A 20,954-nucleotide genomic window follows, 5' to 3' on the forward strand; every position below is an offset into this window, starting at 1 on the left:
TTTAAAATTAACCAATAAAGTAACGAGTAACTCACCCACACGATCGCCAAATCTTCTCATGAAACTTGGATGATATATTAATGTTCACAAATAATCATATTTTATAATACATTTTATGTAGATTTGGTATATTGAACTCTGTCTAAATCATTCGGAGTAACGAATATACAAGGTGTTAGTTAAGTATGTTGCTCAACAGAGCGATTCTTTGGTTTATTTTAAGTAAAAAAATCTATAAACATGTGTCCTAAACGGCTTAGTCTGAAATAAAAAAATTTAAACATGTAGTAATAATCTCTTTATTTGAAAGAAATACAGCTTGAACTAATCAAAAACTAGTCAAAAACAGAAAAACAAAAACAGGCTTCAGTTCTTCTGATGAAATAAAACAATTAGATGAATTGTTGAAAATGTTATCATTATACATCCATCGAGCCTTCTTCTCAAAGATTGATGTACACGCTCAAAGATACCAGGTGTGTTACGTATTGCCTCACATGAAGCAACTGTTCGATTCCTCAAATCATTCTCATTCTCAATTGAGATGATATAAACCAATGATTTCAGCTGCCCCCAAAGGAAATAATCCAAAGGATTTAAGTCTGCTGATTTCTTTGACTTTGATTTTGTCACTTTGTTTACGGTTGTGCGAATTGTAACTCACGTGAAGCAAGGCATATTTGTACAAGATGATATCTCCATCGCAATTTACCGTTTCGATAAACATTTGCGAACATTCATCTGTATTTCGGAAACTAAGTCGTTTAGGACACATGTTTATATGGACTTCTTTCTTGAAATAAATCAAAGAATTGTTGAGTATGACAACATATTTAATTAACACCCTGTATATATTTAACAAACGTTTAAAACAAAGGTCGGATCGACGGAAAAACAATAAATATAAAATATAAAAACAGTACATTTGTATTAAAAGTTGCTGATTTTAACATATATAACATATATGTAACATATTTAACATATATAATGTTAAGTCGTAGATATAATAAATATAAGAACAGAAAATTATTGTAATAGTTTAAAGTACAAGAGTTAAAGCGTCAAAAAGAAAATCTAAAATAACCAGTCAAAATTTAACGCGTTTTCTCTTTAGACCAGTAATTTGAACGCGTCAATGTTGGCTGAGTTCAGCGGACTCAACAGTTGAGTGAACACTCGCTGTTATTAGTGTATTCTTTTAGATCATCCAATCAGCATTTTAGATCTGGAAGAATACATCAATAGCAGCGGGCACTCACTCAACTGTTGAGTCCGCTGAACGCAGCCGTTACGTTGGTGACACTGTCGGTGGCAAATAAATTATTCCTCGTGAAAACGAAAACGCTGAAAACCGTTGCTCTTTTCGTAATAAGAGATTTCTCTTTGTATTAGCTGCATCAGGAGAGCAAATTAGCGAATTATGGATCTTAATGAGGATCAGGTATACAGTAAAACATAAAGTTTGTGTGCGTCGCATGCTCCAACATGCTCCAATATACTCCTTGCCATAGATCCTATTCACTCTAATGAGTGAGCATTGAAGTGAGTACGAGATATGATAGAAGCATATTGGAGCATGTTGGAGCATGCGACGCGACAAACCTATATTTTATATTTGCATGCATTTTTAATATCCGAATGATGATAATTCAATATAATGTTAATTCAATTTAATGTCTTATTTAAATATTTTGTGTTAAATTGATATTCAATTTTTTGTAAATATTAAAATAACAATTTATGAGTAAGTAAACAAATAACTAACAAATCTAAGGACTCTTCCTATACAAAACAAATAACAATAAATAAAGGGCAAAGAGTCGACACATTTCTTTGAAATTAACCGAAGAATATATTACAATTAACAACATTACATAAAGCAAAAATAAAATTAAAATTAAGAAAATAATTACAAGTAAATTACTTATTATTATTTGTTTTAAACAAATAACATATTATGACATAAAAATAATGTATTTTATGACTTAAATTTTAATATAAATAAATAAAATAAGTTAAAGTTAATTTAATATATTTTTAATTAGGGTCAGTTAACTTCATCGGCTGTCATGCCGATGTCTTACGAGGAAATAATCCGCCAACTTAGTGAAGTGCAGATGGAGCTAAAAATTAGATATGAACAGGCGTCGAAGTTAGCGAGTAAGTGCTCTTCGAAAATCTCCAAAAATTCTGTTCGGAAAGGTATAATTAAGAATATTGATGTTCAAAATAAACAATACGACTTGTTGCAGTTGATTGCGCAAAGCTACAGTTGGAGTATCTGAAGCTCTACAAGCCGCAATTGTTACAGATACTAGAAGCTCTGCAGGACATTTCTGCATCCGCGGATTCCGTCGATCCGCCGAATGATGGCGATGGTATCGAATCGCGCGATAATCAGGTATGCGGTAAAGAATATTGTTTTTGTATTAAATTAGTTCTTGTTAAAATTTTTGTGTTGAATTTTTAACATATCGAGTGATAATAATTTAATATAATATAATATATTGTGTTATTTGAATATATTGTGTTAAATTGATATTCAGTATATTTCTTTTAGTTTTAAATATATAACATAATTTATAAAAGAGTAAATAACAAATAACATAAAAATAATGTATTTTAAAACTTAAATTCTAAGTAAAATGAATAAAATATGATCATTTAATTTAATATACCATATTATATATGTATATAATATATATAGTTTAATTTGTTTTGCTGAAGAAATATGCTTCCACAATTTGCTGATAAATTGTACCAGTGCTGTATTTTTTCTGTTAATTTTTTGCATAATATTTATGTTACTTCCTAATATTCATCTCAAATTAAATTAAATTAATATTCTTTTCAAATTAAAAATTTGAATGGACCGATGATTGAGATGTTATATTTAACACAAATTTTTCAACTGTGTGTGTATGTGTAGTTTTGGCCAAAATTAGAACTTATATTTTTTACATTCATCTATATTTCTTTTATCTTTATTGTTATCTGTTGATACCGGCATTATACATAAATTTATAAAGAACTTTTGAAACAAAGAACAATATATAACAAATATCATAAATCAATTTTTAAGTTAAAATTTTATATTAATAAGGATGCCTAACATTTTTAGCCAAAATTATATATTGCAAAATTATGAGCGTATACAAGGTTTATGTTGAGACATTGAACTGCAAAACGGGCGTATTTATGTTGAAATGTATTTATTATATTTCGAATATACTGACACATCGACTAACACATCGATATGCGTATCGATATTCGTATAACGCCGTGTAACGTAAATATTTGATATAGTAGACAGTAATAATAGATATAGATTTACGAAGATAGACTCTTTGGAAGCCGCGTCAAGTATCCTTTCTTTTTTCTCTATCTTTATATTCTTCTTTCTTTCATCACGTCTCCTGGCGTTGAAAAACGCGTTGAACTGGCGATTCCGCGTGTAACTACTGTCTGCGAGAAATTAAACGCGAATAATCGCGCTAATGTAATTCTGATTTGCGCGAGCACGGAAAATTAATGCGCTAAAGAGAGACACATGCGCTTGTTACAATATTTTTTTTCTTTTTGGGGTACTTAACACAATAGTTTACACATATATTTTTTTTACGGTCATCGGCTCTCGTCCTTTCGACTTTCATTTGCGAGGCGTTCGTCTAAACACTCGTTCGATAAAATTTTGCGATCTTTTTCGGTGGCGAACGTTTGCGAAGTTCGATTTTCGTTACGATCAGTCGTCGTGCGAATAAAATCTCTGTCAGAGATATCATTATTATTGTCTTTATAACTCGTTAATCGTTGTTCAGTTCAATGTAGGAGAGAAAGAGTGGACGTATTTTCAGAAAACCGTCCAGACGAATCCCAAGCAGAACGATAAGTCACGATAATGTAAAAATAATATTAAAATGAATCGTAAATTATTAGATAGATAATATATAGAAAAATGACTTTTTTTAATGATCGTCTTGGAGTTATTTTGACATCATTTTGATGTCAAGGTGACTTACTGTTCGGCTTGGGATAGCACACCTCGCAAATAAGATAAAACATCTTATTCCCTTAATTACAGATATATCTATTCTCTCCTTTTTCATAAACTTGTTTTTTTTTTTAAATAAAATGCATCAATTTGCTATAATTAGACATCATCTTCTTTTTCTTATACTTTTTTATAATTTTTTAATTCAGGATTTTGAAATCTCGCTCTGACGAGGAATTTATACGCATCATATGCAAAAAATGCTGTTTCACATCGAGTATCATCGTATTTTTGAGATCTCGAATCGAAAAGAAACGGATAAACGGAAACTCCATACTCAGAAAAAAAAAAACATAATGACAACTGTAAAGGTGACAATTGCAAGTTAAATAAGTAGAATCAGTGTATATAAGTTGAATATATTGACATAATTAAATAAACTATTAATAGTTGCAATAATTATAAAAAATAGTTTAATTATCAAATGTATACATTAATTCTACATATAAAACTTATATCTGTCATCTTTATAATTATTACCACTATGTCTTTTTTTCCGAATACAAAATTATACATTTGCAAAATTATTGTTTTTTCTGCGTACTACTTTTTTCCAGCATTCTGAGAAAATTAATACGTCTCTGTCGATCATTCTGATCCATTTTAATTCGATTCGAGAATGACTCTTCGTGCATCGCTTAATCCTCACAACTGGTACCATACATACAGCATCTTCATGATTAAAACAAGGGATGCACCGTAAAATTACTAGATATCAGATATGGGACATCCGAAAAGAATGTGACATCGGATATCCGTAATTATATATTCGGTCAGATAACCAGATATTTTTCCGGATATCAAATTCTAAAGAAAGAGGAAAGCAAGAGAAAAATATCGATAATAATTTTCTTTATCTTCCCAACGTGAAAAGGAAAAGGAGAAAGATGAACTGTGCAAGAAGTTTAATCATTTTTCCCTTGCTTTCCTTTCTTTTTAGAATTTTTGAGAATTATATTGTACCGGATATTCGACTAGTTATAGGTGTAGAATGTGACACATCCGGTGTCACATTCTTTTTGGATATCAGATAATTTTATGATCTTGTACATTCCTAGCTTTGGAAATCTGTGCTGTGTGGATGATACTTTGTGAGGATTAATCTTAATTCATGCTTCATTACGACGGAAGATTCTTTAACCCTTTGTGGACCGGCGATCCCATTTGAAGTCACTTCTTTTTATTTAATAAACTGCTTGCTCGAATAAAGCTTCATAAAGAAGCTTAACTTATGAAGCTATGAAATAATTTGATGTTTTATTCGAATCTCTGAGATCAAAAATAAAAAATTCTAAAAAAAAAATGATGGATTTAATATAGCGAAACTTAAAAAAATAATTTGACCGTCATAAAACTCTTAGGGAGTTTTTAAATGCGAAGAATAACATCAAATTTTCAATTTTACTTTATTTCAAGCTCATCAGTACTACACAAACAATACTGATTTCTAAACTGACTTTCAAATTTTGATTATGAACCTTGTGACACTAAATCTTCATTTACGAAGACTATTATCCTTTTTCGATATTTTCAGGCTATATTTAAACGCAAACGTACTTAATTCTTTTAAAACCGAATTTTACGATAATCGGACTATTTTTTGGAATTTAAATTTTATAATTCTAAGGCCAGAATCGAATCCAGCGGCTCCAAAAATACTCAGAAAACAAAATGTTCCATAAGTTATTTTATCAGAAGCACCGGTCCTCAAAGGGCAAGGTTAATAATAGTAAACCGCCGATTATCCGGACAAAACTTCTAAGTAGAAAAGAAACGTAGGCCAAAAATGATTGAACATAATAACAAATGTAAGCAACAACAACACAGTTTCGACATAAATTAAAAATCTCTGTTCACATTCAATCGGATCATCAGAGGGACTCGGTACTCAGGTGATACCCGGTTAATCCGGATAACTGGCGATCCACCGTATCGCGCGACCGAACCGGGGTGGCTTCCTCTCGCTCGCCTGATCCTTAGCGTTCGTACATGGTTTGCTGCAACGAGTCGAGGGCGCCTTCATGGTGGGAGCGATGCCCGGTGCCCTCGTACGCTGGCGACGTGCGGAAGTATCGGTGTTCGTATCGTGCGTGATATCGCCGCAAACACGAGTCGCGGGCATTCCGCTCGCGACATTGCGTGGTCGCCGCTCCGGGCGGATGTAGCTGCGACAGCAGCAACGCGGTGTTTGCGCACGACTGCCTCTCGCCCTCGTGCATCGCCGTCATCCGCGGCTGCTCGTCTCTGGATTCCAACGCGTCGCAAACCTTGCCGGCCTCCAGGGCGAAGTTGGCGAGGCAGGGTAATAGTCCCTCCTCGTCTTGCGTCTAATAAAAATCAGTTTGCTGTAGCCTTTCCGTACGGAACAGGGAATTAGAGCGGAGTGTTCTTTAAATCTTGGACCTATCTTAATAGAGTTTCCTGATAACAATTTTTCTTAGTGTTTTTTTTGTATAATTTTTCAGAATTTCTGGATACATTTTAGAATTTTTCAGAATTTTTCTATAACATTCCTTAAGTTTTAAATTATTAAAAATATCTGTAACATAAAATTGAGGGGCTATATAACTTACGCAAGCTTTGCAGATCTGCAGTTTCACACAGGGCACATAGAGCATCCGAGACGTGTCGCCAGCCAAATTATCTACGGTTCGGCATCGCCACTCGATAGTTTCTAATTCCGGGCAACTTCTAGGTTCCTCGATGACTGTATAATTCAAACAATTATATCATATGCATTTTATACACACACACACACACACACACACACACACACATATATAATATATATATATTTAACTCGATTTATTAGATTTGTCCCAGATTTATTGAGCTGTTTCTCTGGTTTGCAAATTCTTTGAAATCAATCTTTTTCTGACGAAAGTGAGAAACTGATAAGATTTTATTTAAAAGTTAAATGAAAGTTAATTCTAAGAATAATAAAGTGTTATTTTTTATTTAACTTTAAGTTGATTTTATTTTCTTTGTTTATTAAACAAAACTATAGAATCTCCAATGAAATCAATAATTTTCAATAAAATCTCCAAATAAAATCACAAGATTATAAAAAAACCTAAAAATTATATGGAAGAAATTATGCATTCGAATTAATTATAAAGCTAAATTAGGAAAACTCTAATTAATAAAAAATATATACATTTTTATTAAGAACTTCAATAAATGCTGATTCACAAATTCTGGAGAATCTAGCAACTCTGCAGCTACTCTGCAATAATTTTTGTAACTTTTTTCGTGATTCCTAACTCTCTTCTGAATATACTCACACTCACTTTCCTCTAAATTGTTGTTGATATTGTTACGTTTCTCGTTGATTTTACTGTCGGTGCCGCTGTTAGTACTTGGATTAGTGTTGCTGTTTTCCCGAAAATTAGACGTAAAATTACTGTGCGCCTCTTTCTGCATTCTCTGTGCCTCCTTTTGAGCTACGACATTATTTCGAAGCTCGCTCAGTGCTTTTCGCATCTTCTGCAATGAATAAGCCGCTGCCATTCGCGACATTAACTTATCCTTCACCTGTCACACAATATTTTTACAGATTACATTTTTATCCCTTTAATAAAATGAGAGAGAGAGAGAGAGAGAATTTCTAACCACGTTTAATTTTTTTAAATATTTTTTAATCAACGAAATAATAATTTAAAATTGGATAGTTTAGGAAAATTATATTTTCCGATAATTTTAGTTGTATAGTATTTTGAAATAATTTTATTTATAATTCGAATGAAGCTTATATGCAGAAGTGCCAGTAGAAAAATTACCTTTTGCAGATCTGCTTCATCTTCCGAAGCGGCGTACCTCATAGCTTCTTCAATAATTAGGTCCTTAATATATTTCAATTTAGAGTCCATCTGCTCAAGTTTATCCTTCCGCTCATTCTCGTCATCCTTTGACTTCAAATTTTCAGCCATATTCTGTTAAAGTATAAAACATTTTCAAAAATTGACATAAACGTTTTAACAAAAAAATAAATTTATTGAAAAATACTGTTTATTTTTATAACAGTCTTAACATTTTGCTAGTTTTCTTTTGAATTTTATTACCGTCTTTTCTGAGAAAATACAATAAATTGGTGCTTTATACTTATAGTCAAAGTATTATATTATTATTTATTAATATAAATAACAGATGAATGATAAATATCTATTTCCTTTTATCGCCGTCACTGTGTAATGCATCCAACAAGAAAATTTTAACAATTACGATCTACCTCATAGTAGCGTTGCAGCATCCATTCGTCGTCCTGATTCTGCGTGCCCTGTCCAGCCGTGAAGGTGGCCTTCTTCTTCCTTCGATCGATGCCGAAATATTGCGACCAGTCGACACTCTTCTTCCTCACCTGGACGAATTTCGATTTGGCCGTCTTCGTAGCATTTTCCTTTTGACCCTTCGGAGCCGGCGTCACTTTCAACGGCGCTTCTGACTTGCCTTCGTGACTATCGTGCTCGTGTTCGTGATCGTGATTCTGATTGGGTTCGTGCTTGTATTCGTGATCGTGACTCTGGTTAAATTCCTGCTTGCGTTCGTGATCGTGATCGGATTTATGACTGTGATTGTGCGAGTCCGTGAATTGCGTGCCGAATAGGGCTCCCAGGTCTTGAGCAACCTTGAAACAAGAATGGAGGATCAAGCTGGTTGCTTGAATGTGAAAGCTTTTTGCAGCATTGCTCATTATACTTGAGCATTCTACATAAATATTCTGTATCTAAATCTGTACCTAGCTAAATTTTTAATTATTTTGACGGTTCAACAAAATTATTTATTGATTTGTATCTGGCTGAACTTTTAGATACTTCTGCAAAATCGTTCTTTCCGTGATATGTCCACGTCGACATCGTTCGATTTTTTTGTAATTTCGTAAAAAGCGCTCCGCGAAATCAATATGATTGATAGCAGATGACAGAGTAATTATCCCATTATCTCCAAACAGCGGCGCGGCGTTGTTACCTTGGGATCCGTGGACTTTAATCTGGTTTGGGTCGGCCTGGGGCTTCTCTTAGCGACCGGATAGCGTTTGGTCAGTTTGCGATAATTGCTGAATTCACGGCCGAAATGGAGGGGTAATGGAGGACCATTTACATTTCTACGTTCCGCCGGCAAGTACAGGATGTCCTGATCCTGATCGCGATCCACGAATTCGTCGTCGTTGCTGTCCTTCGTTTGGCTTCTCAGCAACGGGCCTTTGCTAAGCAGCTCGCCCCAAGACATTGGTCCTGTCGTTCTATCGAGAAAACATTATGTTCTTAAGTCCTTTTTTCACCTTTTTTCATTAATAATCGTCCGCATGCCACATTTTCGAAAATGGTATTATATTATACGAAAAATATTATATATTATATGTACAAAAATTCATTATATTTTATTAGAGAAAAAAATATTTGAGTGATATAAATAAACAACGGTTACTGGGATGTTCCAATATGTTTCTTGCTTACTAGGAATCTCCCTTTAAATTACATACAAATAATCGGAACATATAATCGGAACATGAGAGGTTTTTAGTCCCGATTTTGTGTTGTTGAGTATCTGTTATTAATCCTAGTCTTCCTTTCCTATTTGACTCAAAATGTAGTTATTTTCTTCTAATATTCTATTTAAAACTTTTTTCTCTGATATTTGACGACTTTGTTTGTTAACGTAAAATCTTTTCTATCAAAAAATTTTATTTTTTTATATTTTAGAGCTGTTTAATTAGATTGACTCAAGAGATACGATCGCATAGAGTAAATTTGAAGACCGGTATTAAATGAATATTCCAACAACGCACCATCGAGCTTAAATCAACTTATCTACAATTTATATCATTAATATATGCATAAATCGATAGAACTCTAAAGTTCGCTCTTTACATTATCGTTGCGATTTTTAATGACAAAGGTCAAAGGAATTAAAAAAATCGAACTCACTCGTATACTTTGTTCCCTCTACCAGCTCTGTATCTGTCGTAAAGCGATTGTAAAGCGGTTAAATAATCGTCGTCATCCACTTCCACGAGCGCACCGTACGGAGAACCATCCTGCAGTTCCTCTACGAATAGCTTGGTCGGATCCTTGTCGTCCAGGTTCATCCGTTCGCCGGCGCCACCCCGTTTACGGCTACCGCTTCGCTCGCGCTCGCGGAAAATCGAGGCCACCGGTTCTTCCTGTAAGCAATCATCATCGCTCGATACCATTCATCAGGGATCTCTATGGCACCTCGTTCAATTTTGATTGTTTAAAAGTTTTTGCTTTCGATTTTTATGTAGAAGGGAAGAATATTACAATCAGCCACATGAAACTCCCTCTTTTTTTAGCGAGAGAAATCAATTTTGATTCTTTTTAATAGATTTTATTATTATTTCAACGAGAAATTATTACGTTTATATTATTTAATATAAACATAGAGGAAAGTCCCCTATTTTGAGATAGGCGCCTAATATGAGATAACGCCTAGTATGAGAGCGTTTCTGCTGAACTAATAAACGCTATCTATTGGTTCCACCATAAATTTATTGCTTTTGGATTGAAAACTATTTAATAGAAAGTTCATTATTAGATCAGGCCTGTAGTTATTGTAAAAAAAGATTTTAGAATTTGATGTCTTCAAGCTTCATTGAGATGAGCCTTTAAATCTTGTTTATTATTTAATAAATAAATATTTGACAATAAATTCTTCATGTAGCGATAGAATAAGATCGTACTATAATAATAGAAAAATACGCGATATGTTGAATTGCTTAATTGCAGAAGTTAGATTTGATGATTGTAAAATCGTAAGACGTGGAAATCGAGATACCCAGGGTATTTCTAATATGAAATAATCCATGCTCCTATGTCATAGTGAAAATCGTTGCTAAAGTATAAATGTTATTGTATAATAATAAAAAGAACAACCGGAATGAACGTCGAGTGCCTATTTCTGCGATGCTTGATTCAAACTACCTGAAGACGAGTTCTGGGTATAATCTATTGCATGCTCATTTTTTTCGCACGCTGGCTGTGTTTGTTTGTATTTTAGAAACATTAAAAAAAGTTTTTTAATTGCATGCAATCGATATACTTTGCATTTACTATCGATTTCTCGGGGCATCTCATATTTTGACTTTGCGATTTGCTCATTTTTTGCATTTCTTTAATTAAAAAAAATAATGAAATTTGAATTAAATTTTATATAACATTATCTTATAGCTTATTAAATTCCTTTCCAAGTGACCTTATTATTTTTTTTTAATTCTACTCATAGACTTCTAGCATTTACTCAAAATGAACTCAGTATCTCATAATAGGGGGTCTTTCCTCTATATATAATTATGCAATTTGGTGTTTATATAAATATCTATAAATTATATAACTTCATTATATATATTTACTATTTATTTACTAATTATATACAAATTTATAATAAAAGCTATAAGCATTTAGGTAAAAAAAACTTATTGCATATATTGTGTGTGTGTGTGCTAATCTTTGTCGAATTTTCTGCAAGCAAGCAAAATATTTTCTGTTGGTCGAGCTGAGTAAAATTAATATCAAATTTATATTTAATCTTAGAAATTAATCTGTTTTGATTAAAAAACGGAATGACTATCTCTATTGTTATCTATCTTTTTCATTGAGGTTGAAATATCGATAAATCTCAATTTACACCTCGCTTTCTCTCTCTCTCTCTCTCTCTCTCTCTCTCTCTCTCTCTCTTTCTCTCTCTCTCTCTCTCTCTCGCTCTTTTATTCCATTAACTAAATTACATAATTTATCCGAAGGTGGAACACTCGGCACTAACGAATTGATTAGTTCACCTGCTCAGGTAGAGTCTCCAGATAATCGAGCAGTGCTCTTTCAAGTAGCTTGTTGTTCATGCCCTGGAGACCCTCCCCCACTGTTTCCAGCTGACCGTTGTCTGAAACAATAAAAATAATTGGCAATTAAGAGGGAAACTACTTAACTGTAACAAATCAAAGAAATCAACTTTGGGGAAAATAATTTCACAAGACCTTTTCGAGGGAGAGAAAGGCACAAAGGCATAAAGGCACTTTAGGAATAACAGCCCATGTAGAACAACAAGTTATCAAGTATCGTGATTTTGTTGTTCTATTTGAGATTAAGTGTTCAATATTGGATATATATTTCAGCTATCATGAAAATTCTTCAAAAACTTCTTTTAAACACTTTTCTCGAAACCACTTTTTTTCAAATTGGCGTAGAAGATAATTTAATTTAACTAATCGATCGATCAACCTTTACAAAAATTTAACTAATAATAACTAATTAATCACTTATTTTCAGTATTGAAAGTACTGTTAATAATACTTCTCAAGCAGAAGAACAAGTCGCGATAACGTCTAAATGACATTAAAATGAAATCGGGAATGATTGAAAAATGACTTTTAATGATCATTTTGGGGTCATTTTGACATCATTTTGATCTGTTGTTCTGCTTATAATACTCAAAATAAGTGATTAATTGGCCAGTACTAGTATGAGAATACCTCTTTATATACCCAAAAAATTTATTTTGATGTAACTAATGATTTTTTTTTAATTCATAAAGCTCATCTGTTTTTTATCAGAACTGTTAAGGATTTATGCAAGCCGTAAATATTAATTTATGTCATAACCAGTTAAGTTTTGTATAATAATTTCAATCCTTTTGTTTGTAATGACCGGATGCATGTAACTTATACCATAAGCGTAAAATTAATTCAAATTTAATTTTTACGGCAAGTGGCAGCATGTAAATCATGCGACCTGCATAAATGCTCCTTTATAGTAGGTTTCCTCTTCACAATAGCGATGAAGAACTCGGTTTCGAACTCGGTTCGTAAAATCGATTCAAGTAATCGTCACATTGAAACAACTGATTCGATATTGTTATTCACGATATTTTGAAAAATGAATAGTCTAGAATCACATACATTCATATCGTATTGAAAAAGGTGAGTCGCAATTAATACGCAATTAATATTCGATTTAAGAAGTTTTATCGTGTTTGGAGCAGACAATTTATTATGTTAGAAGAGCCTAAAAAAAAATTTTTACATTATAATTATTACACGTATTATTAACGTCCTTTTATAATTACATATAATCTGATTAATTATTAATTTAATAATTATTTTTTTAATAAAAAAGTGTCAGCAATATTCATAAGAATTATATGTAATATTAAAATATAATACTTTTAGCTTAAAAAAATAATTAAAAAATAATTGTAAAAAAGGACATTGTTCTCGCTACTTTTTATCATGTAATACATTAATTAAATTGTGACAAATATTTAAAACTAGCTTTTGTACCAAAAAAGCGCACAAATTTAATATTAAGTATTAGATAAACAACTCGGGCACAAAAAAAAAGGATAATATAATAAGTATTATTCTTTTTTGTGCTCGATTTGTTTATCTGATATTTAATATTAAATTTGTGCGTGCGCTTACACATTTTTGGGTACAAAAGCTAGTTTTAAATATTTGTCACAATTTAATTACTGTATTACATTGTAAAAAGTAGCGAGAACAATGTCCTTTTTTACAATTATTCTTTAATTATTTTTATTGAGCTGAAAGTATTATATTTTAATATTACATATAATTCTTATGAATATTGCTGACACTTTTTTATTAAAGAAATAATTATTAAATTAATAATTAATCAGATTATATGTAATTATAAAAGGACGTTAATAATACGTGTAATAATTATAATGTAAAAATCTTCAAGCTCTTCTAACATAAATTGTTTGCTCCAAACACGATAAAATTTCTTAAATCGAATATTAATCTCATATTAATCTTGCGACTCACCTTATTTAATACGATATAAAAAACGTATGCGATTCTAGAACATTTATTTTTCAGAATATCGTGAATTGAGTAATAATATCAAATCAGTTGTTTCAATGTAATGATTACTTCAATCGAGTTACGTACCGATATCGAAATACATTCTTCTGTATGACGATTACTTAAATCAATTTTACGATACGAATACGAAACCGAACTTCTTCGCACAGCCCTACTTTACAATACATATTCAATACGATATACAACACAGCAGAAAAGTCCAATATGATATACAATACAAAGATCTCTCTCTCTCTAATACGAAATTTACAAACATATACCGAAAGTTTATTCTTCCTCGACTTTATCGAAGTCTAAAAAAGAAATTGTTCTTCGAAACCTTACCGCCAGGTAGGAACTCGATTTCCTCAGTGTCCCCGTCGTAATAGCGGTCGAACTTCCGAATGTTGTTGCCGTCATGGTACTTAAATGAGTGCAGGTCATTGTAATACTCCGGCGAATCCGCCTCGTCCAGGGATCTTTTCTGCTTCCGCAGATTGTTCCTGAGGAGCTCATCATGGAATTGCCGAGCCGCGGGAACCAGCGTGATCGCGCCGGTTCCCAGGATCAGCAGCGGCAGGATCCATCGTGGCAATGCCATTGTGCTAGTCAGCAGAAACGTAATTGTGTTTAATGCACGAAAGAAACATTGAGAAAAGAATTGGAGACACATGCGTGTTGTATTTTTTCTCATTTGACACTTTTTTTTTATTTAACACATAAATTAAAAGTATACACAGAATTAACGTAACATTTTAAAAACAGTAAAAAGATTATTTTGTATAAAAGAATATGAATTTAAAAAAAAAATTTGAGAAAACAAATTTGTCATTTGTAAAAGAAAATATTCTATAAATAATAGAGATATACAGAAAGGATATATTATTAGTATTAATTTAATGTTTAAAATTTTAAAAATCAATTATGTATTATAATATAAAATATAGATTTAAAAAATTGGAAAAGTATGTCAATTTATCAATAACATTTTCGATCATCAAGTGTCTCATTATACCCGACAAGTTCATTTTTTCAAAAATGTTTTAAATTTTATATTTCTCTGCGTCGGTCGACTTTCTGTAAATGAAAGTTTCTGCTGTATTAATCTGTGCATTCTTATAATCAATATATTGGATGATAATAATAAAGGGAGATTATATCTTTCATTCTTTCATTAACGAAAATCTATAGTGATCTTATATATCATCTTTATAAATTTGGTATTATAATTTTTTTTTTCAATACTATTTAAACATTCTAAAAAATATGGGTGTGGATTTATCATATAAGTGTTTTAAATAATTCTCCACACCATGTTGGTATTAATATAAATACCAACAGGGGGTGTGGATTCGACATCATGGATTTTGAAACATGGTACATATTATATGTATAAATTCACATTATAGTTATATCAACATTAACACGATGGGAGTTATGAACATATGAGTTCCGCAATGGTACCAAATACACACCCATATTTCTTATGGTGAATTTGATTGGATGTACTTTTTCTTCTCGTTTTATTGGTTTCGCAGCCTAATCGGCTGATACTAAACCATCACGATGATCTTCGAAATTGGATAATTCGTGTAATGGAGATGAAAACTCAAGTAGAACAAGTCACGATAATGTCAAAATGACATTAAAATGAATCGGAAATGATAGAAAAATGACTTTTAATCATCATTTTGGAGTCATTGTGACATCATTTTGATATCATAATGACTTATTCTTCTGCTTGGGAATGCACCTCGAATCGGGCAGATCTAACAAAAGGATGATGCAATCAAAACGGAAATGACAAAGTGCCCCTTCAGACACTGGGCGCCTGCGACTACGATGCGCGTTCAGACGAATGAAGGGACTATGAATTGTGCAATGTAAATACGTAGTTAAAGCCGGCTACGCTTTTCAAAAATATAATCGAGGTGACGTAACATCCGAAACGTGATGAAACACACGTCCGACCCACTCGAGTGGTCTCACGAGACTTTTATTGGACGCACTAGCGCGCACTGCTGCATATTAAAGTCGTTGTACACTGATTTATCCTGAATGTAAAAGTAAAATGCAAATATTTCGAATTATAAAGTATTTTTTTCAGTACTATCTAAACATCCTAAAAAAATATGGGTGTGGATTTATTATCATAAGTATTTTAAATGTAATTCCCACCATGTTGGTATTAATATAAATACCAATGTAGGGTGTGGATTTAACATCATGGATATTGAATGAAACATCATGGTATTACAGATTTTACCTAACAGCATCATAAAATGTATTAAGTATTTCACTGCTTAACCGATTTCTGTGTTCATAATAAACACATACATTTACATCAATCTGTGTACAATAGCTTTAATGTATAACATATATCAGTGCGCACTGAATGCGTCCAATCAAATTTGCTATTAAAGTGAGTAAAAAAACAAGCTCCTTGATTCGATTTTGCGCTCGATGCCGTCAGATGCGTGCTTGTATTCTATATCTTGTAATAAATATATATAGATATACTGATGTCTATTTTGCATACTGTGTACCGAGCTAATATCGATTTTGTTAATAGGGTAACGAAGTCCTTCGCGCGGATGAAGACGTATCGAGGAAATCTATGATGTAACGTCAAGACAAGTCCAGAGATCGGAATAGCTCTTCGTGAAAATCCGATATTCATAGAAAAACTCATCGAACTTAATATCAAAACTCATTGAATTTAAAATTGAACTAGAGAATTAACCAGAAAGTAACAGTTAGATTATAAAAAGTGATTAAAAAGGAAGAAAGGAAATTGTAAAAGAGTTCTCTCATATATCTTGTAATTAAAAGTCAGAATAAAATTAAATAAAATGAGTTAAATAAGAATATTGTAATAAGACGATAAATGGGGCATAAATGGAATACAAATTACATTGCGCAAACATCCTTTCCTTCAAGGTCGATAAACATAAAGAAAAGTTTGGTAAATAAATAAACATAAATTATAACATAAATCGTAATGCTTGCAAATTTCTCAAATTTGCAAGAGAGATGTTTTTATTTTGTTGACAAAAACTGACATTAATGAAAACTGGCGTCTTAAACAAAAGGGGAAGTTACCAGATGGTACCGACGAACGTGAAACTCGGTTGAATTTCGCGTACTTATCGCGACTGCACGTGTTTACTAGTGTACGTTTCGTAATCGGCGAACAACGACCTCGATTGTTGATATCTTATTTTGCAAATTCTCGCAAACGAATCCGGGATCCGGTTGCGGGATCGGAGTGAATTACGACGTGTCCTGGTCTTGGCTGCGATCGATAATATTACACGCGGCTACGTGTCGCAGGTCAGATTTACAATTAAAGAACATAATAATTTACATTATCATTATAATTAAAAATTTTGTAGATTGTCGCAAAACGTTCCAAGTAGATCAGAAAATTATTGTGACATCAAAAATGGCTCTAAAATGATTATTAAAAATTATTTTTTAATTCGATTATTTATTTTAACGTCATTTTGTTGTTATAGTAACATGTTGTTTTGCTTGGGATTCCAGGTAGAATCCAAGTAGAACAATAACTAATCATCAAAATGACATTAAAATGATCGGAAACGATTAAAAAATGACTTTGGAGTTATTTTAACATAATTTTGATATCATAATAACTTGTTCTGCTTGGATCCCAAGAATTACACACCAAGTCAAGAAAAACTCAAAATGACTTTATTTTGGTGTCATTAAAGTCAAAATGATGATTTTTTGTTACAAAATTTAACTGTTTATTAACGTTAAGAATAAAATCATTTTGCTTTTTTTTTTTTTTTTGTTGACTTCTATGTATTCTCAAGGACAGAGTCATCATAAAATTGTAATGATATCACAGAACGTCATTATGACGTCATCATTAAATACTTAAAAAAAAACGTATGTAAATCACAAACATGATCATGGTGATATCTTTATAATATTATTATGACTTTTCTGTGTTTTTGTTTTACTTGACATATGTCGCAATTGGAGAGCAAGTTGCGGAATCAAAGCAAATACCAAATTGACTATGTGGACGATGGGGATTCTAATCAACACGGCGTAGGAAACAAAATTAACTTAATTTAATTAACAGAATTTGACAGACAGGTGGATAATACGTAATGAAATGTGGATGTACCTGATCAATTTAATCTCTCATCCACGTGATACCCTTCAGGATAAACAAGCTAATGAGCAGTTCTTCTCTTTTTCTCTCTTTTCTTCTCTTCTACGCCGTAACGTTGTCGACGACGATGCCCCGGATGTGCATGCAAATCCCGACCTGCTCTTTCACGACCTGGAGAACTGTCAATGGCGGCTGCTTTTATATAGGCTTTTATAGGATGGATCGATAGAATCGCGCATGGAATTCATCGCTGTTGGTGACGGCGGCGGCGGCAACAGCAACAGCATCATCAGTAGCAGCAACAAGTAAAAGACAGATGGGACGCGGAAATCTCATCCGTGAGAGAATTAATTCAAAGCAGAAACGACGAGTCACATTATAAATGTCAAAACGAATCGTGACTGATCGAAAAGTAATTTTTAATCAGCATTTTGGAGCGTTTTGATGTCATTTTGATGATTTTTTTCTGTTCGGAAAAATTCAGATACCAGACTGAAAATTTCAATGGCTCTTTTTCATCACTTATTTTCTCGAACTGGATGACCCGAGGAATGTTTCCCGATCCTTCGGGGCGCGAACCCCGCCTTCCAGGGCTGCCATTGACGTACACGGCGCCTTTGTGCAAAAAGTATTTTGCTGTCCTTAATATTTTTATGTGATGAAAACGGCTTTATGTATAAATAAAATTTGCTAAATAAGAAGCGTGAAAAATAAAGTTAAAGATATTCTATACAAGATATTCTATAAAGATTGTTTTTTACAATAATGCGTTGTCTGCAATATGCGGAGTAAGCTTAATGTAAGAACTGTAAGAAGTAAGAAATTGAGTCACAGTCGAATGTGAGACGAATAATCGATTATAATTGGTCTATTTGTTATTCTTACTTCTTACACCAAGTTTACTCCGCGTATTGTAGATGACGTAAGATCTTGCGTAATCTTCCATGCTACTTATTTAGCAAATTTGATTAATATTTCTATTTACCAATCTTTTAAATAAACTAGCTAACAGTATAAATTTTAACTTTTCTAATAATATACTGAAAAAAATTTCTAGTTGAAAATGGACGGGAGAATCAGAATTTTCTGATTAAATTTATTAGAATTCTAATTAAGATAGCCGAAAATCTAATATATATAATATTCCTGGGAATATCTATTAGGATTCTTATTTTTACCAGAATAATTATATCAATCAGAATTCTAGTTATTTCGATTAGAATTCTAATAGATTTAACCAGAAAATTCTTATTCGTCCATTTTTCACTAGAATTACTGTTTAATCCAACCAGACCGTTTTTCTCAGTGTAGCTGGAGTCTTCGTGAAACAGGGCAAACTTTTTATTGCTTTAGATTAACCCAGGTAGAATACACAGTCATAATTAAGTTATAATGAATCATAGGATATCATGACATTATTTCATATTTAAAAATAAACTTTAAGTGATAAATAAGATCATAATGATGTCCTTATAATGTCGGAAAAAGAGTCTGGTAAGAATTCTTGTTGAAAATAGACCAATTAGAATTTTCTGGTTGAATCTTATAATTCTAGTCTATCTGTTTTCTTCTTCAAGTGCCATACGCTATCTCAGCGCGTAGGCGTCTCCCTCTCATATACCTTTGCGCGCACACTGATCGAACATAATGTATACATATGGGGACAGTTTAAATCTGCCAATTCTGAACGGCAATTTTTGGTAGGGAGGTTTTCTAAGCAAGTATACTACTCGGTGGTTTGCTATTGCCTTCCTGAGAGGAGCTACGGAGTGTATGAAAATTTTTCTGTCTAGGATCGAACCCAGGATCTCTAGTATATCAGACCAATCTATCTGGGATAATTAAAAAGAATTCTAATTGACATGACTTTCTGATAGAAAAGTCTGGTTAGATTAATTGGAATTCCGATTGAAAATGAAGAAATCAAAATTTTATTTGATTGAGAATCTAATATAATTCTACAATATATTAGTTGAGATAACCACAATTCTGATTAACATGGTCAGAATTTTCTGGTTGTTCATTTCCAGCTAGAAATTTTTCTTAATATATTATTGCGACTTCTACTTGAGGAGCAGCAATATCTATTTAATCGAAAATGGAATTCTTTCTCTTAATTGAATTAAGATTAAGATTAATAAATGATAATAAGGCTCTGTAAGTATAAAACAATATATGCAAAAGAAGGGCAAAGAGCCAGTTATGTAGTAACAAACTTTAATTAAATTAAAATTCACATAAATTACAAAACGACAAAACAAACGTTTCGACTCCGCTCGAGTCATTTTCAATGTTGCGGTAATATTGAAATATCGCTATAAAAATATCTATGGTATTACATTCTTCATATCGTGTAGTGCCTTGCGAGTCAGTTATATCAGAATTCAAAGTAGTCAGAAAAACATTCTAGAAACGTGACTATGAGCAAAACATTAATACTTGATACATGCGAATTAATAATATAATCATGTACCTCAACAATATCGGTAAAAGTGTTGAGAGTCCATTAATAAAGAAGAGAGAAAACGCAGGCAGATGGTAATCCATATCGCACAATGGTTTTTTAAAAAATTCTTTGAAGCAAATTTGCAAGAATAGCGAATATCTGACTTCCACAATATCGAACAACGGAATGTCGAAAAAGAAAACATTAATTGAGAACAGAAAACGGCCAAAAAAGGGAAGGGGGGGAGGAGAGAAGGAAAGAAGATATTAGGAAGGAGAAAGAGAATGTATAATGCCAGAATACGCTTCGTATTCGCTTTCGCAAAGATTCCGTGTCATTTTGTCCGTTTATTCCATGTTTCTGTTTTTTAATGTGTACTATTTCAGATATTAATCTTTTAACATATTATATGAAGGTTCTATATCTAATATGTCCATTTTATCCTATTTAAAATTGTGATTCTGCTCCATACGGT

The 20,954-nt window shown here is 32.3% G+C and overlaps 2 protein-coding genes across 4 annotated transcripts; one reads left to right on the forward strand and one right to left on the reverse strand.

Moving 5' to 3' along the window:
• The first annotated feature begins 2,046 nt into the window (after window positions 1-2,046).
• On the forward strand, window positions 2,047-16,680 carry LOC108746700. Its single transcript, XM_018483628.1, has 3 exons — window positions 2,047-2,160; window positions 2,253-2,401; window positions 16,459-16,680. Exons 1-3 carry the CDS (start codon window positions 2,070-2,072, stop codon window positions 16,510-16,512), a joined length of 294 nt encoding a protein of 97 aa, XP_018339130.1. The 5' UTR covers window positions 2,047-2,069; the 3' UTR covers window positions 16,513-16,680.
• LOC108746697 lies at window positions 5,271-18,226 on the reverse strand. 3 transcript variants are annotated; one of them, XM_018483621.1, is made up of 10 exons: window positions 18,046-18,226; window positions 14,232-14,491; window positions 11,844-11,944; window positions 9,976-10,211; window positions 9,017-9,290; window positions 8,280-8,675; window positions 7,831-7,983; window positions 7,336-7,585; window positions 6,625-6,758; window positions 5,271-6,378 (listed from the first exon to the last, which is right to left on the reverse strand). In XM_018483621.1, exons 2-10 carry the CDS (start codon window positions 14,485-14,487, stop codon window positions 6,028-6,030), a joined length of 2,151 nt encoding a protein of 716 aa, XP_018339123.1. In that variant the 5' UTR covers window positions 14,488-14,491; window positions 18,046-18,226; the 3' UTR covers window positions 5,271-6,027. The 3 variants fall into 3 exon arrangements, with proteins under 3 accessions (XP_018339123.1, XP_018339124.1, XP_018339121.1); XM_018483622.1 differs by having other exon boundaries at window positions 7,342-7,585; window positions 11,844-11,950; XM_018483619.1 differs by having other exon boundaries at window positions 11,844-11,950.
• Window positions 18,227-20,954: the final 2,728 nt, after the last annotated feature.

Source organism: Trachymyrmex septentrionalis, unplaced genomic scaffold (genome assembly GCF_001594115.1).
Source record: "Trachymyrmex septentrionalis isolate Tsep2-gDNA-1 unplaced genomic scaffold, Tsep1.0 scaffold188, whole genome shotgun sequence".
NCBI classification, from domain to species: domain Eukaryota; kingdom Metazoa; phylum Arthropoda; class Insecta; order Hymenoptera; family Formicidae; genus Trachymyrmex; species Trachymyrmex septentrionalis.